The 27,947-nt window shown below is 50.6% G+C and overlaps 1 protein-coding gene across 1 annotated transcript; it reads left to right on the top strand.

Moving 5' to 3' along the window:
- Nucleotides 1-2,343: 2,343 nt before the first annotated feature.
- Nucleotides 2,344-26,910, top strand: ATP6V1B1 (ATPase H+ transporting V1 subunit B1; the record flags this gene model as incomplete). Its single annotated transcript, XM_084235060.1, has 14 exons — nucleotides 2,344-2,461; nucleotides 10,367-10,422; nucleotides 19,405-19,503; nucleotides 19,682-19,775; nucleotides 20,358-20,435; nucleotides 21,259-21,398; nucleotides 22,331-22,432; nucleotides 22,968-23,065; nucleotides 24,035-24,158; nucleotides 24,394-24,544; nucleotides 24,766-24,848; nucleotides 26,334-26,438; nucleotides 26,530-26,659; nucleotides 26,747-26,910. The coding sequence occupies 14 exons, from the start codon at nucleotides 2,344-2,346 to the stop codon at nucleotides 26,908-26,910; spliced, it is 1,542 nt and encodes a 513-aa protein (XP_084091186.1).
- Nucleotides 26,911-27,947: the final 1,037 nt, after the last annotated feature.

Genomic DNA, 27,947 nt, shown 5'->3' with positions numbered 1-27,947 from the left:
GCCTCCACCCACATGTGATATGGAGTCCCCACATAGCACCACCCCCACCTCCTGCCCCCCACTGGACTGCCCTGAGCAGACCCCAGTGGAGGGGAGGCAGCCTCGTGTCCTGCCTCCCACCCCCAGCTCAGAGACTGACCAGATGGCCTTGTCCTGCAGCCTGTGTGCGAGTGCAGTGTGAGTGCACCTCTCCCTGAAATAAAAGGAAAAAGATCACAAGAAGGGAAATGGAGTCCCCAAAGCACTGCCACTGCCCCTCAACCCTCTGTCCCCCTCTCCTCACTGGAAGGTAACTGGGCTGAGGTCAGGGGGACCTCTGATCATTGGGGGCAGAAGCTGGGACCATGTTTCCAGTTCCAGGGGGGATATGGAACCTCAGACATGGGTTATCAAGCACCTGGCTCCCACTCTCACTTAGAGCTCCCATCTGGGTTCACTTTTGTTGGTTAAGCAATGACTTTTGCAAGTTCCTGTTTCCAACCTTAAACTATTTGAGTGGGGGAACGTGAAGTCCTTGGAGAGGGTGGATGATGAAAGGTGAGGGCAGGACCCAGAGAGCCAGAGGAAGACATCAAAGGTAAACCGGCCAGACCCCACATGCATTAGAGGACCTGCCTTCCAAGGGCAACCACTAGAAACAATTAAAAGCATTTTTTTTTTTTTGCTCAAGCAAGCCACTTTTATTTCATTACGTATTTTTCAGTCACTGTAGGCTTATTCCTATAAGCCAAGGTAGTCCAGAGAATCCTGTACCCTGCACCTGGTCTCCCGCAGTGGTTGCGTCTTCTGGAACCCTAGTGTATCAACATCAGGAACTGACTTGGGTACCGTGTGTTGTGGGTAGTCCCATTGTGTCACGTGGGTGAGATGCCTGGAACCACCACTGCAGTCAACACAGGGAACTGTCATCGCTAGAGAGGTCCCCGTGCCTCTCCTGCAGAGTCACACCCATGCCACCCTCACTTAACAGCATTCTTGAAAGACTGGGAATTGTGAACAAGGCCCCACAGAACTGATCTCAGTGCGCAGGGGAGGACCCAGGGTGAGATTTCCACTCTGGGGAGAGAAGGGAAGAGTGGTGTGCACCTGTCTGCTCTGGGAAACATATTTGGTTTCAGATTGGCTGCGCTGCTCTGGGAAACACATATTTGGTTTCAAATTGGCTGCCTTCAGTCACTCAGAGGATCCAACAGACACCCATGCTCCCTCTCTTCCCTCTACTGCCCCCCCCAACTCCACCCCCACTCCATTAGTTTGGGGATGTGCTTAGAGAGGCCCAGAAATCCTAAGTCTGGAATGAGACATGGGGGTGCCCTGGGCAGACCGTGGGTTGTCCACCCTGTCTTGTTCTGTAGACCTGTGCCACACTCCCCCACCCTGGGAGAAGGCAAGCCCATGAGCCACTGGGCATGGAGAGGATTTCTCCATTTGTACTTTCTCCCCTGCTGAAAATGCAGAGCCAGGGGGCCCCTGGGACCCTGGTGATGAAACTCAGGAATGTGAGACAGGGTCCTAAATTCAGATGGACCCTGCTCTGGTTCTCAGGTTGCTCTCAATATTAGGAGACAGGAAGGCATGAGACCCAAGATCCAAGTGTGAGGGAGGAAACACAGGGTGAGCACTTGAAATCTCACAACTCAGTAGAAGTGACAAAAAAGAACTCACGAAAAAGGTGTCACAAAGGAGACCAGAAGTGCAGAGAATACAGGTGCTGGAGGGCTCCTACAGGAGGGGGCAAGAAACTGGCCCAAGATTGATCCTCAGAAGATGTCCCAAAAAAGATGATAATGGAAACGTGCAGGGAAAGAAGTAGCCCGTATGGTCAGGAAAAGGGGTTCAGGGTGAAGGCAGACTTGGAGAACAGTGAGAAGATTTGAGGAGAACAGTCTACCAGAACCTGGGCATGGGGGAGCCCAGGAAGAGATGCAGTGAGGTCCAAGATGTGTGTGGGGGGGAGGGGAGGAGACCTGAGAGGGCCTCCAAGAGCTGGCTCTGTAGTGGCACCGGCTGTGGAAGCACCCACAGTACCAGGGGGAGGATTTACAGGCAGTGCAAGCTGGGGGCCAGGATCAGCCAAGGACAAAAGCCAGAACTAGCTTTAGCCTGCTCTCCCTTCCCCTCCCCTATCCTCCAGATCCCTTGTGGCCTAGGGCAGGGCCCCTCCCAGATCTGGATGAGCTCCAGAGCAGGAGTTTCCCTGTTTACTGTCAACTCCGGGAGGAAGGCGGGGGAGGGAGGTGCGGCCACTGGGGCAGGTCTGTCGGCTCTCTCCAGCTCCAGCTGGAGGTTACCCTGCAGCAGCCAGCGGACTCAGACACTCAGCTCCAAGCCCGCGACCTCGCTATGGCCACGAGGGTAGACAGTAGGCTTGAGGGGCTCCCCAGCAATGGCTGCGACCTGGGTGCAGCCCGAGAGCACATGCAGGCGGTCACCAGAAACTACATCACCCACCCTCGTGTCAGTGAGTACTACCCTTAGCGGGTGAGGTTGGGGTGGCTGCTGGAACCCCAGCCCTGCTTCTTAACCTCAGGGAACAAAGAGGACCCAAGACCTGGGCGGCCTGGGGATCTAGGTCCAGCGGAGTGGTGCAGTGGACTGCCCAGACAAGGGGCCAACTCTGAACCTAAGGGTGGGGGAATCCCCAGCCATGGCAACCCCAGAGAAGTGGGCACTGCAGTAGCTGCAGAAACCTTCCTGTTGTCACCCTAACCCTGTACTAAGGCCCCAAGTCCAGAGGAGCCCCCAGCTCCCCCCGAAGGTGTGCATATGTGCATGCTCCTGTGGCAATGTGTGTGTGTCTGGAGAATTTTCGTGTCTGCACCAGACACTCAGCTTGAGGAAACGTATGATCAAGGGTTCTGGGGGGGAGGCAGGAGCAACAGTCTGTTTTCTCAAGATGGGAAATGCAGGGCATTGTGTAAGTATGTCAGTGGGCACCCTGGCAGGTGTGTCCCAGGGCAGGGCCTCTGTGTATAACCAGGGGAGGGCTTGAGTGTGGGTGTGTTACATGCACACATGTGGTCAGAGTGGGGAAATGTGTGATGCATGCTTTTACACATAGGGTGAGGTGAATGTGTGTGTGCTGGTGGGGACAGCAGGGGTGGGCATGTGGCTTGGGTGAAGGCACATATCTGTGTCTGAACAGTTGGGGGAGGGCAAGGTGTGAGATGTGTGTCCACAGTGCTCCCCGGTAGGCTTCAGAGAGGGTGTCCCCAGAGCGGCTGCAGAGCCTGCCTTACAGGGGTGGGCCAAATTCAGACGTCCGTCCGCAGCAGAGGACCCCCAAAAGGCCCCAAACCGAAAGGAGTTTGCTCTTCCCCTTCCCCCCTCTCTCCTTGTCCAAGGACACTTTCTCTGGCCTGATGAAATCTTAAATTCTCAAATTCTAAACAGCCCAGTTCCCTGGAATAAACCGGCTTGGCCGGCACCAGCCAAGCAGAGCCAGAGGCTGCTAAGAAGGAGGGTACAGGGACGAGCTGACCAAGCAGCCAAATGCCCTCCCTCTGCAGACATGAAGTCCAGCATGTGGGGAGGTGGGGGAGGAGATGTGAGAGGGCCTCAGAGAGCTGGCTTAGAGTGGTGGGGCGCTGCTCACAGAGAACAGCCAGCGCAGCATGAGCAGACCTGGGGGTACATGGGAACAGGTGGGGCAGGCATGAGGGGCTGGGTACATTCCAGCTCTGGAGAAACTGAAAGCGAGCCAGGTTGGGTTTATCAAGGAGGCCCTTCCCTGTGGAGGTGCAGAGTCTCCCCTCCTGCAAAGCTGTAGGAACCCTCCAGCACCTTGTATTCACTGCATTTCTGGTCTCCCTTTTGAAGTGAGTTCTATTTTGTCACTTCTACTCAGTTGTGAGACTTCAAAGCTAGGGTCACCCAAGCCCAGATAAGCAGTGACAGTCGCCCCCCACTTTGGTCCAGAGAACTGAACACACTTGTGTGACACTTGTTCAGCCACGTGTGACAGCCACCCCTGCTGCCTCCTCCCCTCCCACCCCCTTCTTCCTGTGCAACAGATGAACTGCTGGGGTGCTTGAGTGGTGAGGGGTCCAGAGCCAGACCTGTTTGTTCTGCTTTCCTCCTCCCCTCCCTGGGAGCCCACAGGGTACGAGCTCACCACAGCAACTCCCCCCCCCCCCTCCCCCGGCAGTCTCCTCCTAGAAAGCCCCTTATTTATAGTCAACAAGCTCTGGCAGAGGGAAACATGGAAATCTGACTCTGGCTAGAACCTAGCGGTAGCGTTGCCCCATGTTCCCCATCCAGGCAAACGGGTTTGCATCCAACAGCTTGCTCATAAATAAGGGTCAATACCAGGGAGCCCCTCTACATTAAGGTGCTTGCTTTTTGCTGCACACCAGCCTCCTTATAGGATATACACAGGGGCCAGCCCAGGCCCAGTCCTGACACCCTGCCGCCCCAGGGCAGGCAGGATTCCTCTGCAGCTGCTCCAATTCTCCACCTTCCTCCTCAGGTGCCCGAGGGGTTTCTCCCTGGGGGGGGGGGGGTGGATTAGGGTGGGGCCAGGGAGGGTTGGATTTACCTGGGGGGCCTCCAGCTGCTACTTTCTACTCTGTGTTCTTTTTGCATTCTACCAAAGATTCTAATTTAGTGCAGAGACAGACCTTAAAAGGAGAACTGGGGCCCAAGGGGTGGTGGGGGTTTGAGGTGGAGGGCCAGGGGACAGGAGCAGCTGGCTCCTGGCCCAGAGGGTGAGTTTAGAAACCTTCCTGGAGGAGTTGGACAAAGAGCCGAGGCGAGAGGGTGATTTCCCAGCAGTGGCTGAAGGAGGGGGATGGACCTGAAAGGAGGGGATGGGGTAGAGTCGGGATAGCAAGTATACCCTAGTAATATCTACCCTGGGGGAGGGGATTCTCTCCTGCCTCCCTTGGAACTAGAGTTGCTCCCCAAGTTGGAACTAGAGTTGGGCGAGGAGGCTTTGTCTCAAGTGGAGCCAAAGATGCTGGCTGGGATTGGGGAGGGGCAGGGAGGGAAGGTAGCCCAGCTTGCTGGCAGCCCAGGCTGGAGAGATGGAGCCAGGTGAGCTCATCCAGGGGTTTGAGTGCCAAAGCGCTGAGTTTGTCACCTGCCTCAGTTTCCACCATTGAAAAGCCAGGGAGGTGACACCGAGCTCCTCTTAACAGGCAGGATCTTGGGGGCTGATTTTAAGAATTCAAGTTTCCAGTCCCTGCCCTTCCTCCCCTAATCCCTCTAGTGGGGTGGGCAGGGATCAGGAAGGAGGTGCAGGACCTGCTGCCCCCAGCTTGCCCCCACCCTGGTCTCACGCATGGGTGAATCTGACTCAGCCTGCTCCCAGGACGCTGCAGGTGTGGCTGGGCCGCCCTAATTAGTGGGCTGCAAGGAACCCTGCTGAGCCTTTGACCAGGGAAGGCCAGGAGGAGGAGGGGCTCAGGAGGGGCTCCATCAGCCTACAGCCCAAAGTGCAACCCAAAGTGTCAGCTAGGACAAAGGAGGGGGGTGGACTGAGCAGCTGGAGGGAGTGTGTGCAAAGTTTCAGCAAGCTCTACTGAGGGAATGCCCCTGAGGGATCCTAAGGTCCACCCTCCAGCCCTCCCTCCAGCCTTCCCTGGTTCTGGGATAGAGACTTGTCCAGAGACTGTGATAGGGGTTGTAATCCATGAGTGCCACAGGATACTGTCCTGATTCTTGCGTGGTGTGCTCTAGGAGGAATCAGTCGACTACCTAGGCCTCACTCTGCCACTCCATGCAATGGACACAATCAGAGTTGGGTGGGTACCAACTAAAGGCCTGGCTTCCAGTCAAGGACACTGTTGATGCTTAGCCACGACCTTGACTATGTCCAACCCTAGGAAAAGATAGCCTAGTCTGACAGGGTGTTGCAGAAATAAATTCTAGCCTTTTACCCAGGCAGGGGAAGAACAAGCGGTACTTCAGGAATGGTGAGGCCAGGAAGCTTTATTACTCATGCATGAGGTCTCAGACCTGGGTAGTCCCATAAGGTCTGAGCACTGGTCTAGAGACAAAGAGTTTCTTTTATACACAACCTCTTTACATTGATAAAGTTGGTTAGTTAGCATACAAATTCTTGACACAGGAAAAGGGTCAGGGCACAGACCTTCCAGGATGGCCTGGGAGATGGATCAGCCTAGCAGGCTGCTAGACCTTGCTTAGATATGCTTATTAAGGAAGCAAACTTATTATTTACTTTACATTTCCAGGTCTATGACTCTTTAGCAGGGAAAGATTTCTTTTTCTTAGCAGTTCCCTTTCAAGGGGAGACACAGAGTCCTAGTTTGAGGGGAGAAACAAGCTATTTGGTTAAGGAACAGAGTATCTGGAGACTGAGTTGGCCACCAGGGTGCCACCCTGTAGCACAATGGGACTTCAGAGGGGAGAGAGGACCCAGAGGTCTTGTAACAGGGTGGTCCCCAGGAAAGGGGGAGGTTCCAGGTTTCCTGCCCCACCCAAGGGAGGGTGGAGCTGAGCTGGGAGAGAAGAAGCTGCAGAGGAGACTGAGGATGGAAACAGGATGGAGCCAGAAAGAGACCTGGAGGAGGCGCATGGAGTCTAGAGACATGTGAAGAAACTGCGCTTGTCTTTTGGTCGTGGACTGGGTGACACAGATGTGGGTGAGACCCATGGGGAGGAGACAATGGCAGCTTTTATCTTGATTTTGATTTTGCTCTTTTCCTTCCGAGCTTGTCTTGTTGTTTCTGACCCTTTTTTGTGGGTCCCCACTGGAAGATGTTTCAGACTTGTGGCAGGCTTTGGGGCCTTGCTCTGGGCCAATCCCATTTGGATGGAGTTTTACCCACGAGGGAACGGGTAACTTTGGGTGCTTGATTTAGAAACTAGATTTTTTGCCTTTCCTGTATTGTTTCCTAATTGTATTAAAGTTCCTTCCCATTAAAGTCTCATGTTTTGTGTTGATGCAGCGGATGGCAGAACCCTATATAGAATAGGCAGGTTTGCGGGGTTTGGGCTGCCCCTCTCCCTGCCCTGTAACAGTCTCAATGGCCAGTCAAGAGCGAGGCAATCCTTGAAGGACATGAATAGCCAGATGCTGAACCTGAAGGGTCCAGGCTAAGAAACAATACATTCATCAGAAACTTTATGAAGCCTGCCCAGAACTAGGTACCTTGCTGGCTAAAAGCCTGTGAAGGTGGCGGACAATGAGGCTGGTGACTCACACCTCATGCTGGTTGTCCCCTGGCCTGGGCTGGAGGAAAGAGGCCTGGGAAGCTGGTAGCCCAGGGGTCCTGAATGAGCATGGGCAAGCACTTTGCCCCCAGCCCCCCCCCATACCAGCCCCTCATCCTTGGGGGCTGGGGAGGTGTTGGGTGAATCAGTCCCTCTCTTTGTGCCCACCACCAACTTCATTCCCCTTCCTGTGTGCTCATCACCCCCCAAGGCAGAGTTGTGGGCCAGAGCTGTGAAATGGGGGGCACAGGCTATGAAGTTTCAAGAAGTTGAAGATTTAAACTGGAAATGATTCCCTGGGGCTTTGTGGACTTTGCCTCTACCCTCTCCTCTCCCTCACCCCCCCTCCAGTGGGGCCCACCTACCCTGTCTCTTTTTTCTGCCATCTGAGTCCTTTTGGCAGGTCTGGTCTTTTCTCTCCAGGGCCTGGGCCAGCTGGATGCCAGCTCTTTCCTTTTAAAAACACGGCACCCTCCTTGCTTATACCCTGTTCTCACAATCCATTTCCTCCCCTTGCCGCTGGGCTCATCAGCTCCCCTGTTCCACTGGGTTCTAGCCATCCAGACAAACTGATAAAAGTGCATGGGGGTGGGGAAGGGGGAGGGCGGGGTTGCTGTGCCACGATGTTCTTACATTTCTTAGCGGAGGGAGCAGGTGACACCCCAGTATCTGCCCTCCCTTCCTGGTTAGGGTTTTCCTACACCTCGGACCTCTCTTAGCCTCTTTCCATCCCTTCCACCCTCTGTCTTCACAGGAGAGGCAGGAGCCAGAAGTGTAAGCCCTCAGGCTGGATATAGGTGCTCTCTGCAGAGCTTTCTGGGGTTGTCTGGCTGACTCCCCTTGACCTTGGGCTTCCTCCATGAGCACTCAGCCTGGGCCTCCGCTCTGTTCTCCCGTGCCCACTCTGCGCTGTACCTTCACAGGAGCTACTGGAGTTTGTGGTTAGATTCTTTTTCTCTATCCCCCCTTTTAAAATTAGGCTTCATGTTTATTTGCACCTCCGTTTGCCTAGCCTCATACCTGGAGGCCTCTGGCAGCTCCTGTTTGAAGAAAGGTAGGGAAGCAGATCATTCCCTGTCAGGAGAGCGACAAGTCAAGAGCCAGGTCCCATCTATGAGGGCCTCCAACAATCAAAGGCCTCTAGCCAGAGCAGAAAGAGGGCTGGGAAGTGCCAGCGGGCCTCCGAGACCTGCAGAGGAGGGGATACCTGGGCTTGTCCACGTCCTCCAGTCTCTTTGGATTCAGCAGTGGAGGGGCTAGAGGTGGTCAGAGGGAAACCAGATGGAGAGGGTGAGCTGTGGAAAGAAGGTGGAAGGGAGAGCACCCTAAAGCTGTGCTTGTGAGAAGCCGGGCTGTGAAAGCAGCAGCTGGAGAAGGCAGGAGCAGTTTTTAAGATCGGGGATGCTTGCTTGCAGGAAAGACTTGATAGACAGTCGCCCCAGGGGCAGTCAGCTCTAGCACCTGTTCCTAGTGCCTGGGAGGGACTGGCCTAAGATGGAAAGGGTACATGTCCTCTATAGACAGTGAAGGAGTACAGCTGGGGTGGGGGGGGGCATAGTTCTGTAGATTTGAAGGTAGGAAGTAGGGGGAGGGTATTGAGGGGGTCTCCTACTCCAGGACCAAGTCCAAGAATTTTCCTCCTCAGTATGGCCCCTGTTCTCGAGTTTTTCTGATAGCCTTAAGCTTGGAAGAACCTTCCTAACATCCTCACCGGGATCACTGTGCCCTGTCTTCCTGGCTCACATCCTGGTGAAAGAAACTACCATCAGAAAGAAAGAAGGCATTTAACCACTGATCTCTAGACTGGGAGGGTCTTAGTTTCTCCTGTTTGGGTGGCTTGGCCAGGTTTGCCTGGAGGCATGAGGGTAAGTGGGCTGGGAGCCATTGGGGTTTCTGATGGAAAGCACAAGTGGGGTGCAACCCCATCTGCCACAGATAAGCTGTGTGACCTAGGCCAATCTTCACCCTCCTGAACCCCACTCTCTTCACCTGTTGAAAGGAAGGAAGGCTGAATCTCTCTTCCCTCTGGGGTCCTTTCACCTGTGAGCGCTGTGTATCTCAGGATTTGAGGATGGTCCAGGGTCCCTCAGCTAGCCCTAGAGAACCAAAGTAGGCTTCCTGTCTGCTGGCTCATGGCTTCTTCTACGGGGCCTCCAACACTGAAGTTAGGAAATATTAAAAAAAAAAAAAAAAAAATGATATTTATTTATTTATTTATGCATACAAGAGCTGGGGTACAGGTCAGAGATGTCGGGGTGGGGGGTTTGAGAGCATCATCAGAGACAGGGTGGGGAGCAGAACAGGCAGATCTACTGAATTACACTGCTGAGGGAGCAGCGGGTGAGTCAGGAGAGGTCTGTTGTGCCATGTGGGTCACCTCCCTGGCTGGGGATTGAACTTGTGCTGCAGTGGTTGTGGATTGCTTCATAGTGCTGCATCTTAACCCCTTGAGCTACCAGGGAGGCCCCAGGACATATTTCTTTACACCTAACCCATTTCTCCCTATTAGCTGATCTCACCTTCCCATTTGTGAGTCTTAGCATTCTGCTTATTCCTCCTTCCTTGTAGCTCTCTCTCCCCTATTTCTCTCCATACCCACCCCTCCCTGCACCCAGTGGGCCTGGGAAGTCTGGGAGCCTCCCTGGTAGGGCCTGGAGGCAGAGCAGAGAGTGGTGGGAAGAGGGGTGCCGGCTGGCTCTTCTCATCAATGCTCACACCCCTTCCCCAATACACACACACACTGCTTGATCAGTGCTGGTGGAGGGCAATTCCTGGCCATAGTTGGGGGCCAGGAGCACTTGGAAAATGAATCTGAGGGGAGGGATTTGGGGGCTGAGGGCCTAGGGGAAGCCATCTCAGGGACAGAAAAGGCCTCTGCAGCTTGGGAGGGCAGAACCCCGAGGGGCCTCTGCCCTGGCCCTGGCCCTCCCCCAGCCTCCTGCAGGTGTCCAAGGCAGCAGGGGTCCCTGTGGACAGGGGCATGACCCTTACAGCAATGGTGGCTGGCCTGTCACAGCTAATGACCCTGATGGCCCAGGCTGGGGAAGGGGTGGGGATGGTGTGTAGAGGGAGGGAAGAAAGGATGCCTCTGTGTGTGTGTGTGTGTGTGTGTGTGTGTGTGTGTCTGTCTGTCTGTCTGTCTGTCTGGTGTCGGGGTAGGAGATCCTCACCTACCTCTTCCCTCCTCCAGCCTACCGGACGGTGTGCAGCGTCAACGGGCCCCTGGTGGTGCTAGATCAGGTCAAGGTAAGACCCTTTCTCTTTTTCCCAGGCCCAAGGTCACAACCCAGGATTTCCATCCCCCAGCAGGATTCCTTCCACATTGCCCAGCTCCTAGATGACCTCCCTGTGCTTTCCAATTTCCTGTCACCCACCCCACATCCAAGCTCCCAGCTGTCACCCCAACTACCTCTTTACTGCCTTTTCAGTGGGGAGGCCCCTCTGGGCCCTGGGAAACCTGCTTCTCCAACCAAAGGAACAGGATGGGGCAACTGTGCCTTTTCTTCCATCCACACAACACTTGTGTGGACCCTTCCAAGGCCAGGCTCTCACCCACCACTCTCCAAAGTCTTTTGAAGGGAAAGAGGAGGCCCGTGTCAGACCTATGCCAGCACACCCTTCCAAAGCATGATGGCTTCCTAAGGCCTTGGGAATAGCTTAACCTGGGAACCAGCACTGTAGACAGGAAGAGCAGTGGCCTCACAGAAAAAGTAGAGTGTGGGCTACTCAGTACCTGCAGGGGCTGCAGGACTAAGGAAGGCAATGGCCGTGTTCTGAGTCCTGGCGTTGGGCATCTTGAGGCATCAAGAGTCCTGCAGAGGTATCACTGTCACTCTGCTGCCTCTTCCCCCAACCAATTCCACTTTCCAAACTCTCACCTTACCCCCGGCTGAGCAGACTGGAAACCTGAGAGCCAGCCTGGACTCCTTCCTGAACCCCAACCTGTTAGTTCTGTTCCCCTGTCATCCCACCTTATTATGACCATGACCTTTGGGCCCTCACTCTGGAGCCGCCCCACCCTCACACACCCTGCAGCCAGATGCCTCACCTCCTGCTTCAAACTCACTCCAGGTCATTTCTGGCTTCAAACTCACTCAGGACTTCCCAGTGCACTTACCCTCCACACCCCACATTCTGTCAGGTCCCTGCGTGCTTTTCCTCCCTCAAGCTTCATCACTGCCTAGTCACCTCTCAGAAACCTACACCTTCCCGCAGGGAGCCACCATTTGACTGTCTTCTCCAGCCCCTCCCTCTGATTCTTCCCCTGGACTAGTTAGTTGAGAGGTCACTTTCTCCTGGAAGCTTCTCCCAGCCCCTTGGCCTTGTGTACTGTTCTGTTGGCATCATCAGTGGAGACTTCTGGTCACCGCTTGGCTCTCTCCCCCTCCTCCACAGGCTGTGCCCTCCTATTGGACATGAGTGGTGTTTTATTAACCCGAGAGCCTCATGCTTTTCCTGAACACCAAGCTCATAGTTTGTTTAAAGGCAGGATGAGTAAATAAATGAGATGAATAAGCGTTCACCTGACTAAATATGGACCTGTCAGAACCTGAGCCAACTACATTAAAGAAATCAGATCCACTCATTGCTGATCCCAAGTTCATCTAGGCATCATCGTTTGACAGCTCGTATTGGGCCTGCCCCGGGAGGAAGGCTGGCAGAATATACATGTGTGTGTGCACTGGGGTACATCTGACTCAGATTTCTTGAGGTATAATCCCAGTTCCATCAATCTCCCCCACTTTCTACGAGCTACCCATCATCCTATATCAGCACATCAGTACCAAGCTGAAACTTGATGGAAATACATATTCTTGGGCTCCACTCCAAAAAACAGTCTTCTGGACTTAGAAGTCTGTTTTTACAAGCTCCCCTGGTGATCTGATACTATCTGAAGTTTGAGAACCTTCTATCTAGGCTTGTAAATTCCAGTTTCCTCATCTATTAAATGATAATAGACTTGTTGAGGATCAAATCAGATTAATGTACTTTTATTATTCCGCTTTGAGAATAGCTGGCAATAGTTCTGCCTGGAGTGCAGAAAGCTAATACGCCTGATTAAACAATTGGTGCCCTCTCCTGCCCCCTGCTTACCTCTACCACTGTCTCTGCAGTAACTGTCACTCTATACAGGACCGACCAGTACATTGGGGAGTGTCAGTCCATCTGCAGTCATCCCTTTTCTCAGCTGTTAGGCACTAGGAAATTGGACCTAGACCCCTAGACCTATGGGTCTGCATCTGTAGCTTGCAGAACAGAATAACTGGATAATAGAGACACTAAGAGAACCCTAAGCTAGCAGATGAAAGGAGATGAATCAATTGTTTACAGTCTCATGAGATCAGTAGATGGAGCAGAAACCTTGGTGCACCCCTGGCCACGTTCTCACACTCCTTTCTTTGTTCTAGAGTTGCTCAGGCAAAATACCACAATTCTGTCTCCACATCGCCATCTTCTGTCCACATTGTATTATAGGTAGTTTTGCCTCCTTCCATCCTCAAGTGGAAAAATATTTGGGGGGATGAATTTTATGCAGAACAAGGGTTCTTAGTCCAGGGAATAAGATCTTTGAATTTTCATGCCAACATTTGAGGTATATATGCAGGTGCCTGTGTATTTTTCTAGATGTAGTTTCCATAATGTTATCTGATTTCCCCAAGTCTGTAACCCAGAAAAGGTTAACGCCTGATTTGTAGAGTGTAGAATCGAACTTTTGGATCATTCAATACCCACACCCTGGTTCTGATCTCACCAAAGCATATTCACACACACAGAGATTGTGCAAGCATTAACGAAAGCCTGGATATCTGATATCCACCTACTGGAATATTCTAGAAAGAGTTCACTAGAGCACTGACTCTTAAAGTTGAGGATTCATCAGAATCCCCTGAGGGATTCTTTGGGCCCCACCCCAAAGCTTGGATTTCACAGATCTGGGCTGAGGCCGAAGTATCTGCATTTCTTTCTTTTTTTTTTTTTTTTAAAGAGGATGCTTTTTAAAAAAAAAAAAAGATTTATTTATTTATGCACACAAGAGCTGGGGTACAGCCCTGAGGTGTAGGGGATGAGTACACTGCTGAGGGGAGCAGCGGGTGAGGTAGGAGAGGTCTGCTGCGCCATGTGGGTTGCTTCCTGGCTGGCCGAGGATTGAACTCGCGCTGCAGAGGCTGCGGATTGTTTCATAGTGTGGTGCTTAACCCCTTGTGCCACCAGGGAGGCCCCCAAGAATCTGCATTTCTACCCAGTTCCCAGGGGATGCTGCTGGGCCCAGAACCACACTTTGGTTCTGCACTAGATGTTCTCCCAGTGCTGGTGGTTTGATCCAATTAATATTTGAGATGTGGCATAAGCATTCACTTTATCAGCCTTACTTGGTTCCAAATGTCTGTGACTGCTCCCAAAATTCTTAAAGAGAAAACCTTTCTCTTTAAGAGAAAGGTTTCAGAAGCAGGTGCATTAACTCCCAAACTGCCCTGGACTTTGCAGGAGAGGTCCTGAGTGGACAGCAGCTCCCCTGTGTGCTGACTGAGAACTCAGGTGAATCCTCAGCAGAGAAGAGGAGCTGCCCTGACCCATCTGCTGCCTGCCGCACTCTAAGCAAGCAACAGAGGGAGTTGACAATAAGTGCGCTTCACACACAGCAGGGAAATAGGACTCCTTTGAGTATAAACTCATTGCTCTCCCTGGATTCCTCCTACAGCACTCACAGCTTAACGGGCCAGAACCACCCTGCCCCCAACAAATAACTAAGGCCTGTTCACACAGAGCCTGGCAGGTTCTCCCTAAATGATTCCAGACTACACCCTCAAAGCCTGAGTGTGATGGTCTGATCGTCCTTGCTCTTGTCTCACTGCAAACTCTGCTCTTTCAAGTTCATTTTCGCTGATTTCATCTTTCAGGAACACACTGCACCTCGTCCACTCCACTCTCCATGTACCCCCCCCACCTTCACCCGCATTATAAATGATCCTTCTTTATTACCCTCTGCCACGTTTGTATTGGTTCCACTGCCTGACCACTTTGGGGCCCATTCTGGTTTGTTTTCTGCGATTCACCCCTTGAGGTTGAATCCAGCAATTTTCCCTCTGAGGTTAGCAGCTCGCCAACAGCTCCCCAAGCGAGGCCAGTGCGGCCTCGGAGACGCACAAGCCCGCACAGAACCAAAATGTCAGCGCTGGTATTTAACCGATTCCCCAAACCTCGAGGTCGTTGCTCTTGGGCTCCCTCTTGTGATCGAAAAGCCAAAGAGGTGAGCCGCTCCGCCAGCCTCAGAGCATAGCTCTGCGTGAGCCCTCCCTGCCAAGCATCTCACTCTGCAAGGCGGGGAGATGGTTTGGGGGAGACTGAGGTGTCCTCCTAGCATCCTCTTCACAGAACCAGGAGGAGTCAAGCCAGAGCCCCTCTGGACACATCTGGCATCCGCGGGAGCCCACTCCCCAGCGCCATGGCTGCAGTCCAGCCCCAGACCACCTACTGGGCCTGTCTGTGAAGGGTTAGCCACACACGGGGCTTTGTGGGCAGACTGAGCCACGCCCCTTCGCCGCGGGAGCCCTATCCTAGAGCCCTGGGCTCAGACACCCTCATCTTACAGATGGAGACACCAAGACCCCAACACGCAGCAGCTTGAGAGACAGCTGGCGGCTGTGGCCGCAGGCAGCCCTGGGCCCAAGCCAGAGCTTCCCTCAGAAAGCTGCAGAGCCTCCTGTCTCAGCAGGGGTGCCCCGGGGAAGTGACCCCCCCCTCCTGAATTGCACTGCCACATCACACCAAGATGGGGAACTGAAAGATGGGCCCCTATCCCCAAGCACTTAAGTTTCCTAGTTTGGGGAGTAGAAAGATAGTAATAATGGTGAGGCTTGCTCTGTGCTGAACCAAATTATTACATGGTAATTACCAAGAACCCCCCCATGCTTTTGGTACTGGTGAAGCTTCAAAGAAAAGACTATAAAGTTAAGTAACCTCTTCATTCCTAGCCTCCTGAGAGAACCATGAACCTGATTATATGAGCATGTTATGGGTTCACGTTGGTGTTAGTTTCTTGACACATACCAGGCTTTCCTCCCTACGAACATGTCTGAATCTTACTCCTTTCTGATAGCAACATAATAGGTTTTGGTGTGGGTGTACCAGGATTTATTGACAGTACCATTGTTGATAGATATTCAGTGTGTTTCCAGATTGTGTGATTACAGTTACAGTGATATATATCTCTTTTACACCATGCCTTTGTTATTGTAGGATATATCCCCCTCCAAACAGAATTGTTAGTTCAAAGTGCATATTTTTAAATGCATTTTCATTCAATAATATAGTCAAACACTTCAATGATTTTCCTATGGCTTTGAATTTCTTGTCTTACATAAAGACATCTGTCCTATCTGGCTTTTAACTGGATCATTCTGGAAGAACGAAGACATACTCTTCTAGTGTACTTGTTTATTTTAGTGTATATTTAAATGCTTTATATGTCTAGAATATATTTGTTTATGATATGGGTATCATCTAAATAGATATCCAATTATGTTAGCACCATTTGCAATAAATTCTTTTTTTCTCTCATGAGCTGATTCACATTTGTTCTATTATAGTCCTATAACACCTGGGTTCTGTTTCTTAGTTCAAGTATAAGAACTACAAAATCATTACATTCCAGAAGAAATAGTTTATTTCTAGAAATTTTATGTGTTGGCCTGATGTGAATGGCCACATCAGGAATGGAATGTTTTCTTCCATTTCCTCTTCTTATTGCTGGGATAGATTGATTTTTATATATTTATCTTATATGCAATCCAATTATCTAACAAATCCTTGTTTCTTACATTTCTTTAAAAGAAAACCTTTGTGTTTTTCTAGATATACAATATCATCTGCAAATAAGGGGAATTATGTCTTTTTTTCCATTGACACATTTTAACTTTAATTTTTAGTTTGAAACAATTTTATTAAAAAATTATTTTTTTTTAAAAAGGGCCTCCCTAATGGCGCAGGCGGTTGAGCGCAGCACTGTGAAGCTGTCTGCAGCCTCTGCAGCAAGGGTTTGATCCTGGCCGGCCAGGGAGATACCCAGATGGCATGGCAGACCTCTCCTGTGTCACCCGCTGCTCCCCTCAGCAGTGTATTTCAGTCAATCTGCCTGTTCTGTTCCCTGCTCTGTCTCTGGTGAATCCTCTCACCCTCCCGCGCCTCTGGCCTGTACCCCGGTTCTTGTATACATGAATAAATAAATCTTTAAAAAAATGATAAAAAGTTGCAAAAAAGGGGAAACTAGTACAAGGACTATCCATCTACCCATCAGCATTTTCTCCCATTTGTTCTGTCATTTGCTCCATGTATGCATAATTTTTTCTAGAACTTTTGAGGGCCAGTTATCCAGAGTGCAGTTCCAAAGAATAAGGCTATCCTCTTACATAACCACAGCAAAGATAGCAATTTTGTAAATTTACTGATAATTTAATCTAAAATCTATCATTTAATCCCAGTTATCAGATGATTTAAAATCCCTTAGAGTATTTTCCCTTCTAGTATAGCATCCAGGCTAGGGTCAGGCACTGCATTTAATCATCTTGTCTGTTTAGCTTCTTATAATATGGAACATTTTCATAGCCTTTCTTTTTTTTTTTTTTTGGTTATTTATTTATTTATACATACATACATGCATAAATACAAGAACTGGGGTACAGGACAGAATTGCAGGAGGGTGAGAGGATCCACCAGAGACAGAGCGGGGAACAGAACAGGAAGACTGACTGAAGTACACTGCTGAGGGGAGCAGCGGGCGAGACAGGAGATGTCTGCCATGCCATGTGGGTTTCTCCCTGGCCAGCCTGGATGGAGCTCGTACTGCAGAGGCTGTGGATAGCTTCACAGTGCTGAGTGCTGTGCTTAACCCCTTACACCACCAGGGAGGCCCTCATTTCACCATTTAGAAGCAAGTTGATGTTGGTTTGGGTAAGCCTTGCTGTGTTCAAGAGGATGCCCAACATTGCTCTTTTACATAGAATTGTATTACAGACAGCTGCCAATTTTTATCAACAGACTTTTTGGTTTCTATTTACATAATCCAAGGGGAGGATCTTTTCATTTATGTTGACACACTCCCTGTTATGAATTATGATATTAAATATTGATATCATTATTGATTGACATTGGTTGTATTCTTGTAATAAATCCTACTTGGTCATGTTTATTTATTTAATGCACATGATTTATTTATAATTTCTACATCTGTATTTGTAAGAAATTGGTCTATAGTTTTGGGGGAGATAATACTTTATAGAATTTGGGAGTTTTCCATTTTGTAGTTTTAATAGTTTAGTTTTTTTTCTAATCCTTATTTTCTCTTCATCTTATTACTTTGACTAGGTCCTTCAGTGCAGTGCTGAATAGGATGACAATAACAGGTGTTGTTTTGCTGCTGATTTTAAAGGGATGTTTTCTGCATTATAACATTGAGTTTGATATTATCTGTAGGTTTCTTAAGATTACTCTAGGATTAAGGAATTTCCCTTCTATTCTGTTTTCAAAGAGTAGTTTTGTTCTTTGTTTTTAATTGGGGATAGGTTTTTAAAAGATTTTTAAAATCCTTAGAAAAGATTTTTAAATGATCACAGGTGTTTTTTATCATTTAACACATTAACAATCTAAATTATATTAACAGATTATCTCGTTAGATTAAACTTGAATTTCTAGATTAAGCCCAACTTCATGTTTTTAATTTTTCTTTGTGTATGTAATTATCCTCTTTTTTATTTGGTTGGCTTGTAACTTAGTTTTACTATACATTGGTTTGATAGTACTTTGTTAAGGATTTTTTAATCTATGTGCATAAGTTATATTGCCTATAGTTATCTCTTTTTGATATCAAGGTTATGCTTCCCTCAAAAACGATCATCCCCTCTCCTCCAGTGATTTTACGCATTTAAGTAAGAGTTCTGATTCTTTGTTCCTTGATTGTTAGAACTCGTTGGTAAATTTTCTCAGACTGTTTTTTCTTTAAGAAAAGAATTTAGGCAATTAATTCAATGTCTTAAAGATGATAGAATGATCTGGACTTCTATTTTGCTTTTAATTATTTTGGTCTAAGTTGTATTCTGCCAAGACTCTTGGTTTCGTTTAGCTCAGAACTATGTTACACAAAGTTGTTTATAATTTTTATTATCTTTTTAATATTATCATTAGTATAGCTAATTTGACTTTTTTATTCCAGAAATTATTTGTTTGTCTTTTCTATTTTCTTAATGTTGCCAGGGTTTTGCTTTTCAAAAACCAATTTGGTTTTGTTGCTGTTCTCTATATTTACTTTCTGCTTAAAAGATTTCTGTCCTTTCTAATTTTTTTGGAATTTCTTTTTCCTTGTAAATAGAGCTATATTTTTCTTAAGAAAAATTTTTACTAAATATATTTGTTTATAACTATAACATCTCATTATCAGTTAATACTAAAAGTTTGCTATTTCTGATTATAAGTTCTTCGCTATTTAGAATACTTTCAATTTCCAATGTATGAAGTTTTTCTAATTTTTTGTTAATTTATTTTTAACCTACTTTGATCAAAAAAAACATTTTACAGCGTGCTGTGTTCTACAAGTCATGGCACAAAATGGTGTCCTTTTCATTCTTTTCTATTTGAGCTCTCATTTCAGCTTTGATTTCCTCTAATGTTCAAGGAGTCATTGTCTGAGAGGACAACATGTGAATGGACCCCAGCCCCTGGCTAGGGAAGGGCTGCCCTGGTCCCTGGTGTTCAGGAGAGCAGTCTGCCAGTGTGCTCACCATTGGTCCCTGGGGCAGGGATCACTGTGCCACCGAGGAAACCTAAACAGCAATGAAAGCTGCTGCATTTTATTGAGTCTTGTGAAGTGCTCGGCACAGCTGTGACTTTGTATATATTATTTCATTTCCTCCACCCAGCAGCCCTGTGAAGTAGATATTATAAGCTCCCTTTTAAAGATAAAGAAAATAAGATTCAGAGAGACATTAAGTAACTCCCACAGAAGCACACAGCTTCTAGGCATCAGAACTTCCATTCTGAATCCAGCTCTTCCTGCTTTCAGCACCTCTACCCATCCATGTATACCCATGAATTCAAACTTCCTTCTTCCTAGACCTTCAAGTGAGCTTCCTTGAGTGAGCACAAGAGAGGAGACAGAGACTTGAGACTGGAGTGGGGGTAGGGGGACCTAGAGGCCCCCTGTGGTCTCTGTCACTGACTGCTTTCCTCTCCTGTTAGTTCGCCCAGTATGCAGAGATCGTCAACTTCACTCTCCCCGACGGCACTCAGAGGAGTGGGCAAGTGCTAGAGGTGGCTGGGACCAAGGCAATTGTCCAGGTAAGTCAAGAATAAACGAATGGCTCCAAAGTCCCCACACTTATAAGCCCCGGTGGCAGGAAATGTCCTATTTCTTTAAGAGTACTTGGGCCAGAGCTGAGCGCCAAGAGTATCTGGAAAGAGGTCCGTTCTCTGCAGCAAACGTTGTGTTAGAGTAACTCACCTCTTGTTCTCCTAGGTGTTTGAGGGGACCTCTGGGATAGATTCCCAGAAGACCACCTGCGAATTCACAGGGGATATCCTGCGGACTCCTGTGTCAGAGGACATGCTGGGTGAGGGGTGCGGGAGCAGCAGGGATGGGGTGCCTCTCTGTTATCTTGGCACAGCCTCCCTGAGGAGTATTTATTACACTGCATAGTCTCTGCCAGCTTACATGTCTGCCTTCTTGTCAGCTCTTTCAGGCCAGAGGTTGTCTTGAATCCTGGGCCCCCAACCCCTGAAACACAGGCCCTGACACATGACAGGTGCTCAGTGAGTGGGGAAGACAGTTTCACTAAGCTGGCAGCACAGATGGTAGCCATCTTTTTGGGGTCAGGCTGAAAAGGACTGCACGTTCCCTCATTTTCCCCCCAAATCCGCCATACCTGCACTATTGTCTTCCCAAACCTAAACTCTCCATTACAGTCATTGTCCTCCATTACAGTCAAGACCTTGCATGTAAAAGTTTATGGGAAAGGAGGAAAGCACTCCCCCTGCCAGGAGACAGTCACTGTAGTAAGCTTTCTGGGGATACTGAGGGATAAGGGGACACAGGGCAATCAGGATGTGGGGGGCTGGTGGTGAGGAGTGAGAGCAGCAGCGAGAGACACAGGGCTGTCCTGGACATTGTCCAACATCTCTTTGCCCACCTCCAGGTCGTGTTTTCAATGGCTCGGGCAAACCCATTGACAAGGGGCCAGTAGTCATGGCGGAAGATTTCCTGGATATCAACGGTAAGTGAACAGAGGCTCAGGACTGCCTGAGAACCAGCCTCCACTGACCTTCCCCACCCCAGTCCCTACCTGCCACCTGGCCCTTGGAAGTTCAGCCCCGGACAAAGGCCAGGCCGGTTGTCCAGAGCACTTAAGATGTGCCATGAGTTCAGAAAAGGACTTTTTGTTCTCAAATCTGCTACAAGCCCTACATGTTACCATCAGCACTTCATGTCCAGTTCTATAAAATCCATCACTGTGCAGAGTTCCAAGCATGCCTCTAGACCCACACTGTCCTGCCTTCCTGAGAGCTGGTGGGCCAACTCGCAGAGACAGACACAGCCTCTCCCAGGCTCTCCCCCACACAAGTGGAAGACCTCCCTGAGTCCCCCAGCCCTCTCAGTTTACTGAAGACACACCACGGACCCACACAGCAAGTGCAGGCAAGTCACAGAACACACAGCTCTTCAGACAGGAGGTCCCTGAGCGTCCCTCACATCCTCCAAATCCTACACATCACCCATGGGTCACGAGGAGGGTCCTGTCCTGGTGCTGGGAATCCCACCTGCCTGCCACTTCCAGTGCTCTGGGGCCACACCCTTCAAGGGAGTACTGGACATGTGGCTATTTAGACACAAATTAATTCAAATGAAACAAAATTTCATCTCAAAACCACATTCCATGTGCTCAACAGCCATGTCTGGGGTTACCATAACAGGCACATATTTCCATCACCCCAGAAAATTCTGTGCAATGGTGCTGCTCTAGAGTCTGGAGCAGGGTTGGTGGAGGGCAGGGAAGGACTTGAACTCTTGAGCATAGGTCCATGATCGTGCTCTCCCAGGCCAACCCATCAACCCCCACGACCGCATCTACCCAGAGGAGATGATCCAGACAGGCATCTCTCCCATCGATGTGATGAACAGTATTGCCCGTGGACAGAAGATCCCCATCTTCTCAGCTGCTGGGCTCCCCCACAATGAGGTGAGGTCTGTGGGAGGGACCTGCAGGCATGGCCAAAGGGGAGGGACAGAGCAGAGATGAGGGCCAGTGGACCAGCTGAAAGGGTGTCCCGCGCTGAGCTGGCAAGGGCTGGCCACGTTGGAGTCACCAGCATGCAGACTGGCAGTTGTCCTCCAGCAGCTCAGGGACATAAGGCTGCACAAGACTTCAGTGTCCCCGGCAGTTCCAGCCTCTGTCCAAGTGAGTGTGGCACTCATTGGCTCCGATAGCGTCCCTGGCTCTCCCAGTGTTGAAAGTCCTGCTGAGCTGAGGTGACGGCACTGATTCTTTACTCCCTGCACCAAGTGAACACCCCTCATGTCAGTCCCATGAGGGGCTATTAGCTTCCCTGTGCAGGTTCCTACAGCCCAGTTCCTCTTAAAGCAGCTGGTGTGACCAGGTTTCTGGATGCTCTGTACACACATACCAGCTCCATGGCCACTCCCAGATGTCCCCCAGCACACAGCCTTGAAGTGATCAGATGATTAGGGGGTGTAAGTGCCCCCTACACATATAAACACTGGAGCTGTGTGTTGGGTACATACACCGCAGACCTAGAGCAGTTCTGTGCCCAGATAAACCCCCATCAAGCAGGGGTGGGGGAGACTTGGGAGCTTCTGAAGGACCAAGTAGCCCCAAACCAGCCTGAGGTGGTTGCTCTTTGAAACTGTTACTGTGCCCTGCTCTTCATGACAGGCACCCATGGCCCCTTAGTAGCCACAGGACAAGCTGGCCCACCCCCTGAGAATGGCCATAGAACCTAGCTGTACAAAGGTTGTAGCCCTTTCGCTTTCCTGGATCCCTCCCACCAAAGGCCTCAGCAGGAGAATGGACTGGAAATTGCTCCATCCATCCTCCTGGATGGTGCTCAGTGGGGCAGGTGCTCATCTCCTTCCCACCCTGTTCTACCCCAGATCGCTGCCCAGATCTGCCGCCAGGCTGGGCTGGTGAAGAAGTCCAAGACTGTGCTGGATTACCATGATGACAACTTTGCCATTGTCTTTGCAGCCATGGGGGTAAGCTTGGCAAATCCTGCCCAGTGGGTGAGTAGCTTGGTCTCCTTGCCCCTTGCATGGCCTATCTGTTGGTGGAGGCACAGCCTTTCTTGAGAAGCTACCAGAATCCAGTTTCCATGGGTGGGAGAGGGTGGACATACCAGGGCAGTATGTCCCTCAAGCACCCCAAAGGTCATGGGAGCTATAAGATGAGCCAGCATAGCCTAGAAGAGGAGGGAGCCAGGGAGTTTGGGGAGACAAGCGAGCTTTGGGAATGGGTGCCAGGGGACCCTCAGAGGAACCAGGGAGAGGTGGGGATACTCTGAGAAGAACTTAACCTGTAGAAATATGAATCTCTTTGGAGGTCTGTGAGACTGAGGGACAAACCCAGCCCCTGTCCTCTCCAGCCCTGGGTGACCCCAGTGGCTGTGGTGCCTTCACTCCCAGTGGCTATTACCCAGCCAGCCAGTATGTTACTGAGAAGACATGGGAGGGGCCCGGGACCCCACCATCAGGCCACAGGGCCCATCTTTAGCCATCCCTGCTGTGTGTCCAGGTAAACATGGAGACGGCCAGATTCTTCAAGTCTGACTTTGAGCAGAATGGTACCATGGGGAACGTCTGCCTCTTCCTGAATTTGGCCAACGACCCAACGTAAGCCCTTCCCTGATGCCTATGCTGCCTGCAGACAGCGAGCCCCAGAGTGCCAGGACTCAGGGGCAACTGAGGACTGCAGCCTTGGCTGGGAGGACATCCCTTTGTTGTGCACGTGAGGACACTGAGCCTGGGCTAAGGTATAGAGCTAGCCCATGGAGATACGGAGGAGCCAGGCCCTAATCCCCACCCCCACCCTTGCTGCCTGTAGCGCCTCTGCTCTTCCCAACACTCAAGTCACTTATATAAAGTCACCACTAAAGAGGTAGTTCCCTAAACCTTTGGTTTAGAAAAACTGCCATCTTCAAAGTTTAGGAAATGTGAGTTTAAATCTGGGGTCAGGTGGAAAACCTGAATTAAAATTCTAATAAGCCATCCTGGGTATTGAGGTCCTGGATATAAACAATGTAGGTAACAGAATTCTGGAGGCTGCAGTGACATCTCCAAAGGAAACCCCCCCAGGTACAGAGCCCAGGACTGGAAGCGCCTGGGGCCAGAAGAAGGGACGTAGGAGTGACTGTGCTGGAGAGGAGTGAGAGCAGCAGCCACAATGGATCTGGAGGACATGGAGTGGGAGTGCTCCAGCTGGTCCTAGCAGCCTGCTCTGGGGAAGAAGGAGCACAATCCCGACCTTCCTGCCTTCCATATGCCTTCTGCCCACAGAACAGGCCATGGGCATCCTTATCAGACTCCTGGCCCTGTCTGCCTCACAGTCACTCAAGTCCCCTCAGCCCCAGCCTCTGTCCCCTTTCCCACCTTGGACAGAGGGAGGGGAAGTGCTGGACTTTGCTGAGTGCCCATCTCGGGAACCTCAGCCCTGACTCAGGGAGGCTGGGAACTGAGGCTCCTCTCCACCCCTTTGCTGCTACGCACAGAGTGGCTTCCCAGTTCACTCTCTACTCAACTCTGGGGCCAAACCAAACACAAGGCGGGGCTATAAGGCTTTCTAAACATTGGCTGTACCTGCAGGATTGAACGGATTATCACCCCACGCCTGGCACTGACCACTGCTGAATTCCTTGCCTACCAGTGTGAGAAGCATGTGCTGGTCATACTGACTGACATGAGTTCCTACGCAGAGGCCTTGAGAGAGGTGAGATGGTTGGCACAGTAGCAGGCTCATCCCCGCCTCTCCCTTACCCCTGTACCCCAGAGTCATCCACCCAGGCCTAGCCACCCCCATGAGCTCCAAGGCACAGTTGCAACTTGGCCATGCTCCTGCCCCCACCCACTTCTCACATAATCTTGGAATCCCCCCCCACACACACATTCTTCCTTAGCTCAGCCTCTCCCTCCTTCCCTACCCCAATGACTAATGGATATTGCAGGTCTCAGCTGCCAGAGAGGAGGTGCCTGGGCGCCGGGGCTTCCCAGGATACATGTACACAGACCTGGCCACCATCTATGAGCGGGCTGGCCGCGTGGAGGGCCGGGGTGGCTCCATCACTCAGATCCCCATCCTTACCATGCCCAATGATGGTGAGCCTCTAACTGTCCACTGCCCTCACAGCCCCCTGCCGTCCCTTCCCAGCCCATGCTTTGCATAGATACGCAGTAATGCAAGTCCTCCATCGGTGCAGATGAGTCCTTTCCTTGCCCCCACCCAGCCCTATCACCCCCGCAAGAATAGAACCCAGATGGTCCTGAGTGGGTAAAGACCTGGACCCCATGTACACTGAGGTCAGTGCATTTCCTTGTAGATATCACCCACCCCATCCCAGACCTTACGGGCTTCATCACAGAGGGACAGATCTACGTGGACAGACAGCTTCATAACAGACAGGTACTGTTCCCTTCCTCACTACTTCCTGTTCCCTACATACAAATACCAGGCAAGGTTAACCCCAAATAAGAGCTCACCCTCAGGAAGCTGTGTGGTTCACAGACAGAAAACTGGTTTGGGTAAAATCCAGCTTACCTGCTTGTGGACGTTGAGAAAATAATTTCATCTCTCTGATCCTAGGGTTCCTCTTGTAAAATGGGGATAATAATACTTGTCACACAGCTGCATTATGGAAGATAATATAAGTTGGGATATAGAAATCAGACAGTAGATAATAAGTAGCATTTCTCTTCACTTTCCAGTAATTTACTTTAGTGAACAGGAACCAGTACTGACACAAATACATGGTGACTAATGTGCCAATAGGTTTAAAAATGTGTGTCCCATCCATAAGTTAAAGGCAACCAATCTGGCCTCCCCGGTGGCACAGCAGGTTGAGCACAGCACTGTGATGCTGTCCACAGCCTCTGCAGCACTGGTTCAATTCCCAGCTGGCCAGGGAGATTTCCACATGGTGAGGCAGATCTCTCCTGTTGTGCCCACTGCTCCCCTCAGCTGTGCTTTTGGTCTGTCTGCCTGTTCTGCTCCCTACTCTGCCTGTGGTGAATCTTCTCACCCTCCCACACCTCTGGCTTGTACCCCAGCTATTGTATAAATAAAAATAAATCTTTTAAAAAAATAAAGGTAACCAACCATTATGGCTTTTTCCTCTTGGTTCAACTGGTTCTTTCTTTGCATCTATTTTTTTTTTAAAGATTTTATTATTTATTTATACAAGCACTGGGTACAGTCAGAAGCACGGGAGGGTGAGAGAATTCACCAGAGCCAGAGCAGGGAGCAGAGCAGGCAGAAGGACCGAAGTACACTGCTGAGGGGAGCAGCGGGTGGCAGGAGAGGTCTGCGCGCCATGTGGGACCCTCCTCCGGTGGCCGGGAGCAGCCGGGGATCGAACCGGCGCTGCAGAGGTGCGGGCAGCCTCACAACCCAGCGCTCAACCGCTGCGCCACCGGGGAGACCCTCTTTCTTTGCATCTATTAACTGATAAGCTTCAACCTGGTTTTTGTCCAAAGAAAAATTGTGGAATGACAAGCCTTTCATTAACCTCATGTCATCTCCCTCCTCTGCTCTTCTGTTTCGAACATGTGAAGACACTTAAGAGTGGGGGAGATAGGGCCTCCCCTGGCAGGGCAGCGGTTGAGCACTGGGCTGCAAAGCTGCCCACAGCCTCTGCAGTGCCAGTTTGATCCCCGGCCGCTGGTGAAGGTCCCACATGGCGCACAAACTGTACCCAGTGCTTGCATAAATAAATAAATAAATATTTTTTGAAAATTAAGAGAAAAAAGTGGGGGAGATAAAGGAGGGTGGACTTCTCTGTAGGATAAGGGAGAGACTTTGAGAACCATAGGAGGAGGGGAAGCAGTGTGGCTGGAAGGAAAGGAAAATTGGGGTCCTGTTGTCTGCTATTCCCTTCTTCTGCTCCCCCAGATCTACCCCCCCATCAACGTGCTCCCTTCCCTGTCGAGGCTGATGAAGTCTGCCATTGGGGAGGGAATGACAAGAAAGGACCATGGAGATGTCTCTAACCAGCTGGTAAGAGGAGAGGACCCAGGGGCCTGAGATAAGCTGGTTTCAGAAGTTAGAGGTTTGAGCCCTATCTGGATTTGCTCCCCCCCCCCCCAAGTATGCCTGCTACGCCATCGGGAAGGACGTGCAGGCCATGAAGGCAGTGGTGGGCGAGGAGGCGCTCACTTCGGAGGACCTGCTGTACTTGGAATTCCTGCAGAAGTTTGAGAAGAACTTCATCAACCAGGGTGAGGCGCGTTGGGGGAGGCCAGGGAGTAACACTGTCACCTGGTTCTCTGCACACACACACTCTTAACGGTCCTGCTCTGTCCCAGGCCCCTACGAGAACCGTTCCGTGTTTGAGTCGCTGGATCTGGGCTGGAAGCTGCTGCGCATCTTTCCCAAGGAGATGCTGAAGCGCATCCCCCAGAGCGTGATCGAGGAGTTCTACTCCCGCGAGGGGGCGCCGCAGGAGCCTGCGTCCGACACTGCGCTCTAGCCCGCGCGCCCTCGGCCTGGGGGCAGCTCCTGCGACCCTGCCCTTGGCTTTCGGCCCTCCGCCAAGGTCCCGCACGTCTGAACCAACCCGTTCCCAGGCTACTCACCTGCTAGAGGAGAGAACTAGGGGGGTAGGAGGGAGGGGGGTTGGGGGAAGGGGGAGGTCGGTAGAGGGATGCGGTGGGGGAGTGCGGAGCATTGGGGCTGCGGGGATTAGAGGGATGGGAGGGTACTCCTTTGCCCATGCCTTTCCCTGGATTCTTGGCACTGGAAAAATAGAATATTAAACTTGTATTCTATGTTTAGCTCTAACTAGAACTTTGTTTTTATTTTATTCTTTTAAGATTTGTTTATTTATGTATACAAGAGCTGGGGTACAGGCCAGAGATGTGGGGGGTGAGAGGATTCACCAGAGACAGAGTGGGGAACAGAACAGGCAGACTGACTGAAATATGCTGCTGAGGGGAGCAGCAGGGGAGTCAAGAGGGGTCTGCTGCACCATGTGGGTTGCTCCTTCCCCAGCCAGGGGTTGAACTGGTGCTGCAGAGGCTGCGAATAGCTTCATAGTGCTATGCCTAACCCATTACACCACCAGGGAGGCCCTGTTTTTTTTAAAAAGGCTTCCAAATAAGAAGCAGCTGAATTGAAAAATTTACCTTATATGAAAGCCATTGATAGTTGAAGATGAGGGTGATGTGTAGATGAGGTTCATTAAACTATTGGCTCCACTTTATAACAACACTGCCGCCGCCACCATGACTGTATTTTGTTTTTTTTTTTTTTTAAGAGATTTATTTATTTATTTATGCCTAGAAGAACTGGGGTGTAGGCCAGAGGGGTGGGGCAGGGAAGCGGGAGAGGGGTGGTGAGAGGATTCACCAAAGTGGGGAGCAGAACGGGCAGATCTACTAAAATACACTGCTGAGGGGAACAGCAGCCTGTGAGACAGTAGAGGTCTGCTCTGCCTATGGATTAGCTCCCTGGCTGGGGATCAAACTCTGGCAGTAGAAGTTATAGCTCTGAGACTAACCTCTGTGC

The sequence above is a fragment of the Talpa europaea genome (genome assembly GCF_964194135.1).
Source record: "Talpa europaea genome assembly, chromosome: 6".
NCBI lineage: Eukaryota > Metazoa > Chordata > Mammalia > Eulipotyphla > Talpidae > Talpa > Talpa europaea.
This window is presented reverse-complemented; position numbering and strand designations above follow the sequence as displayed.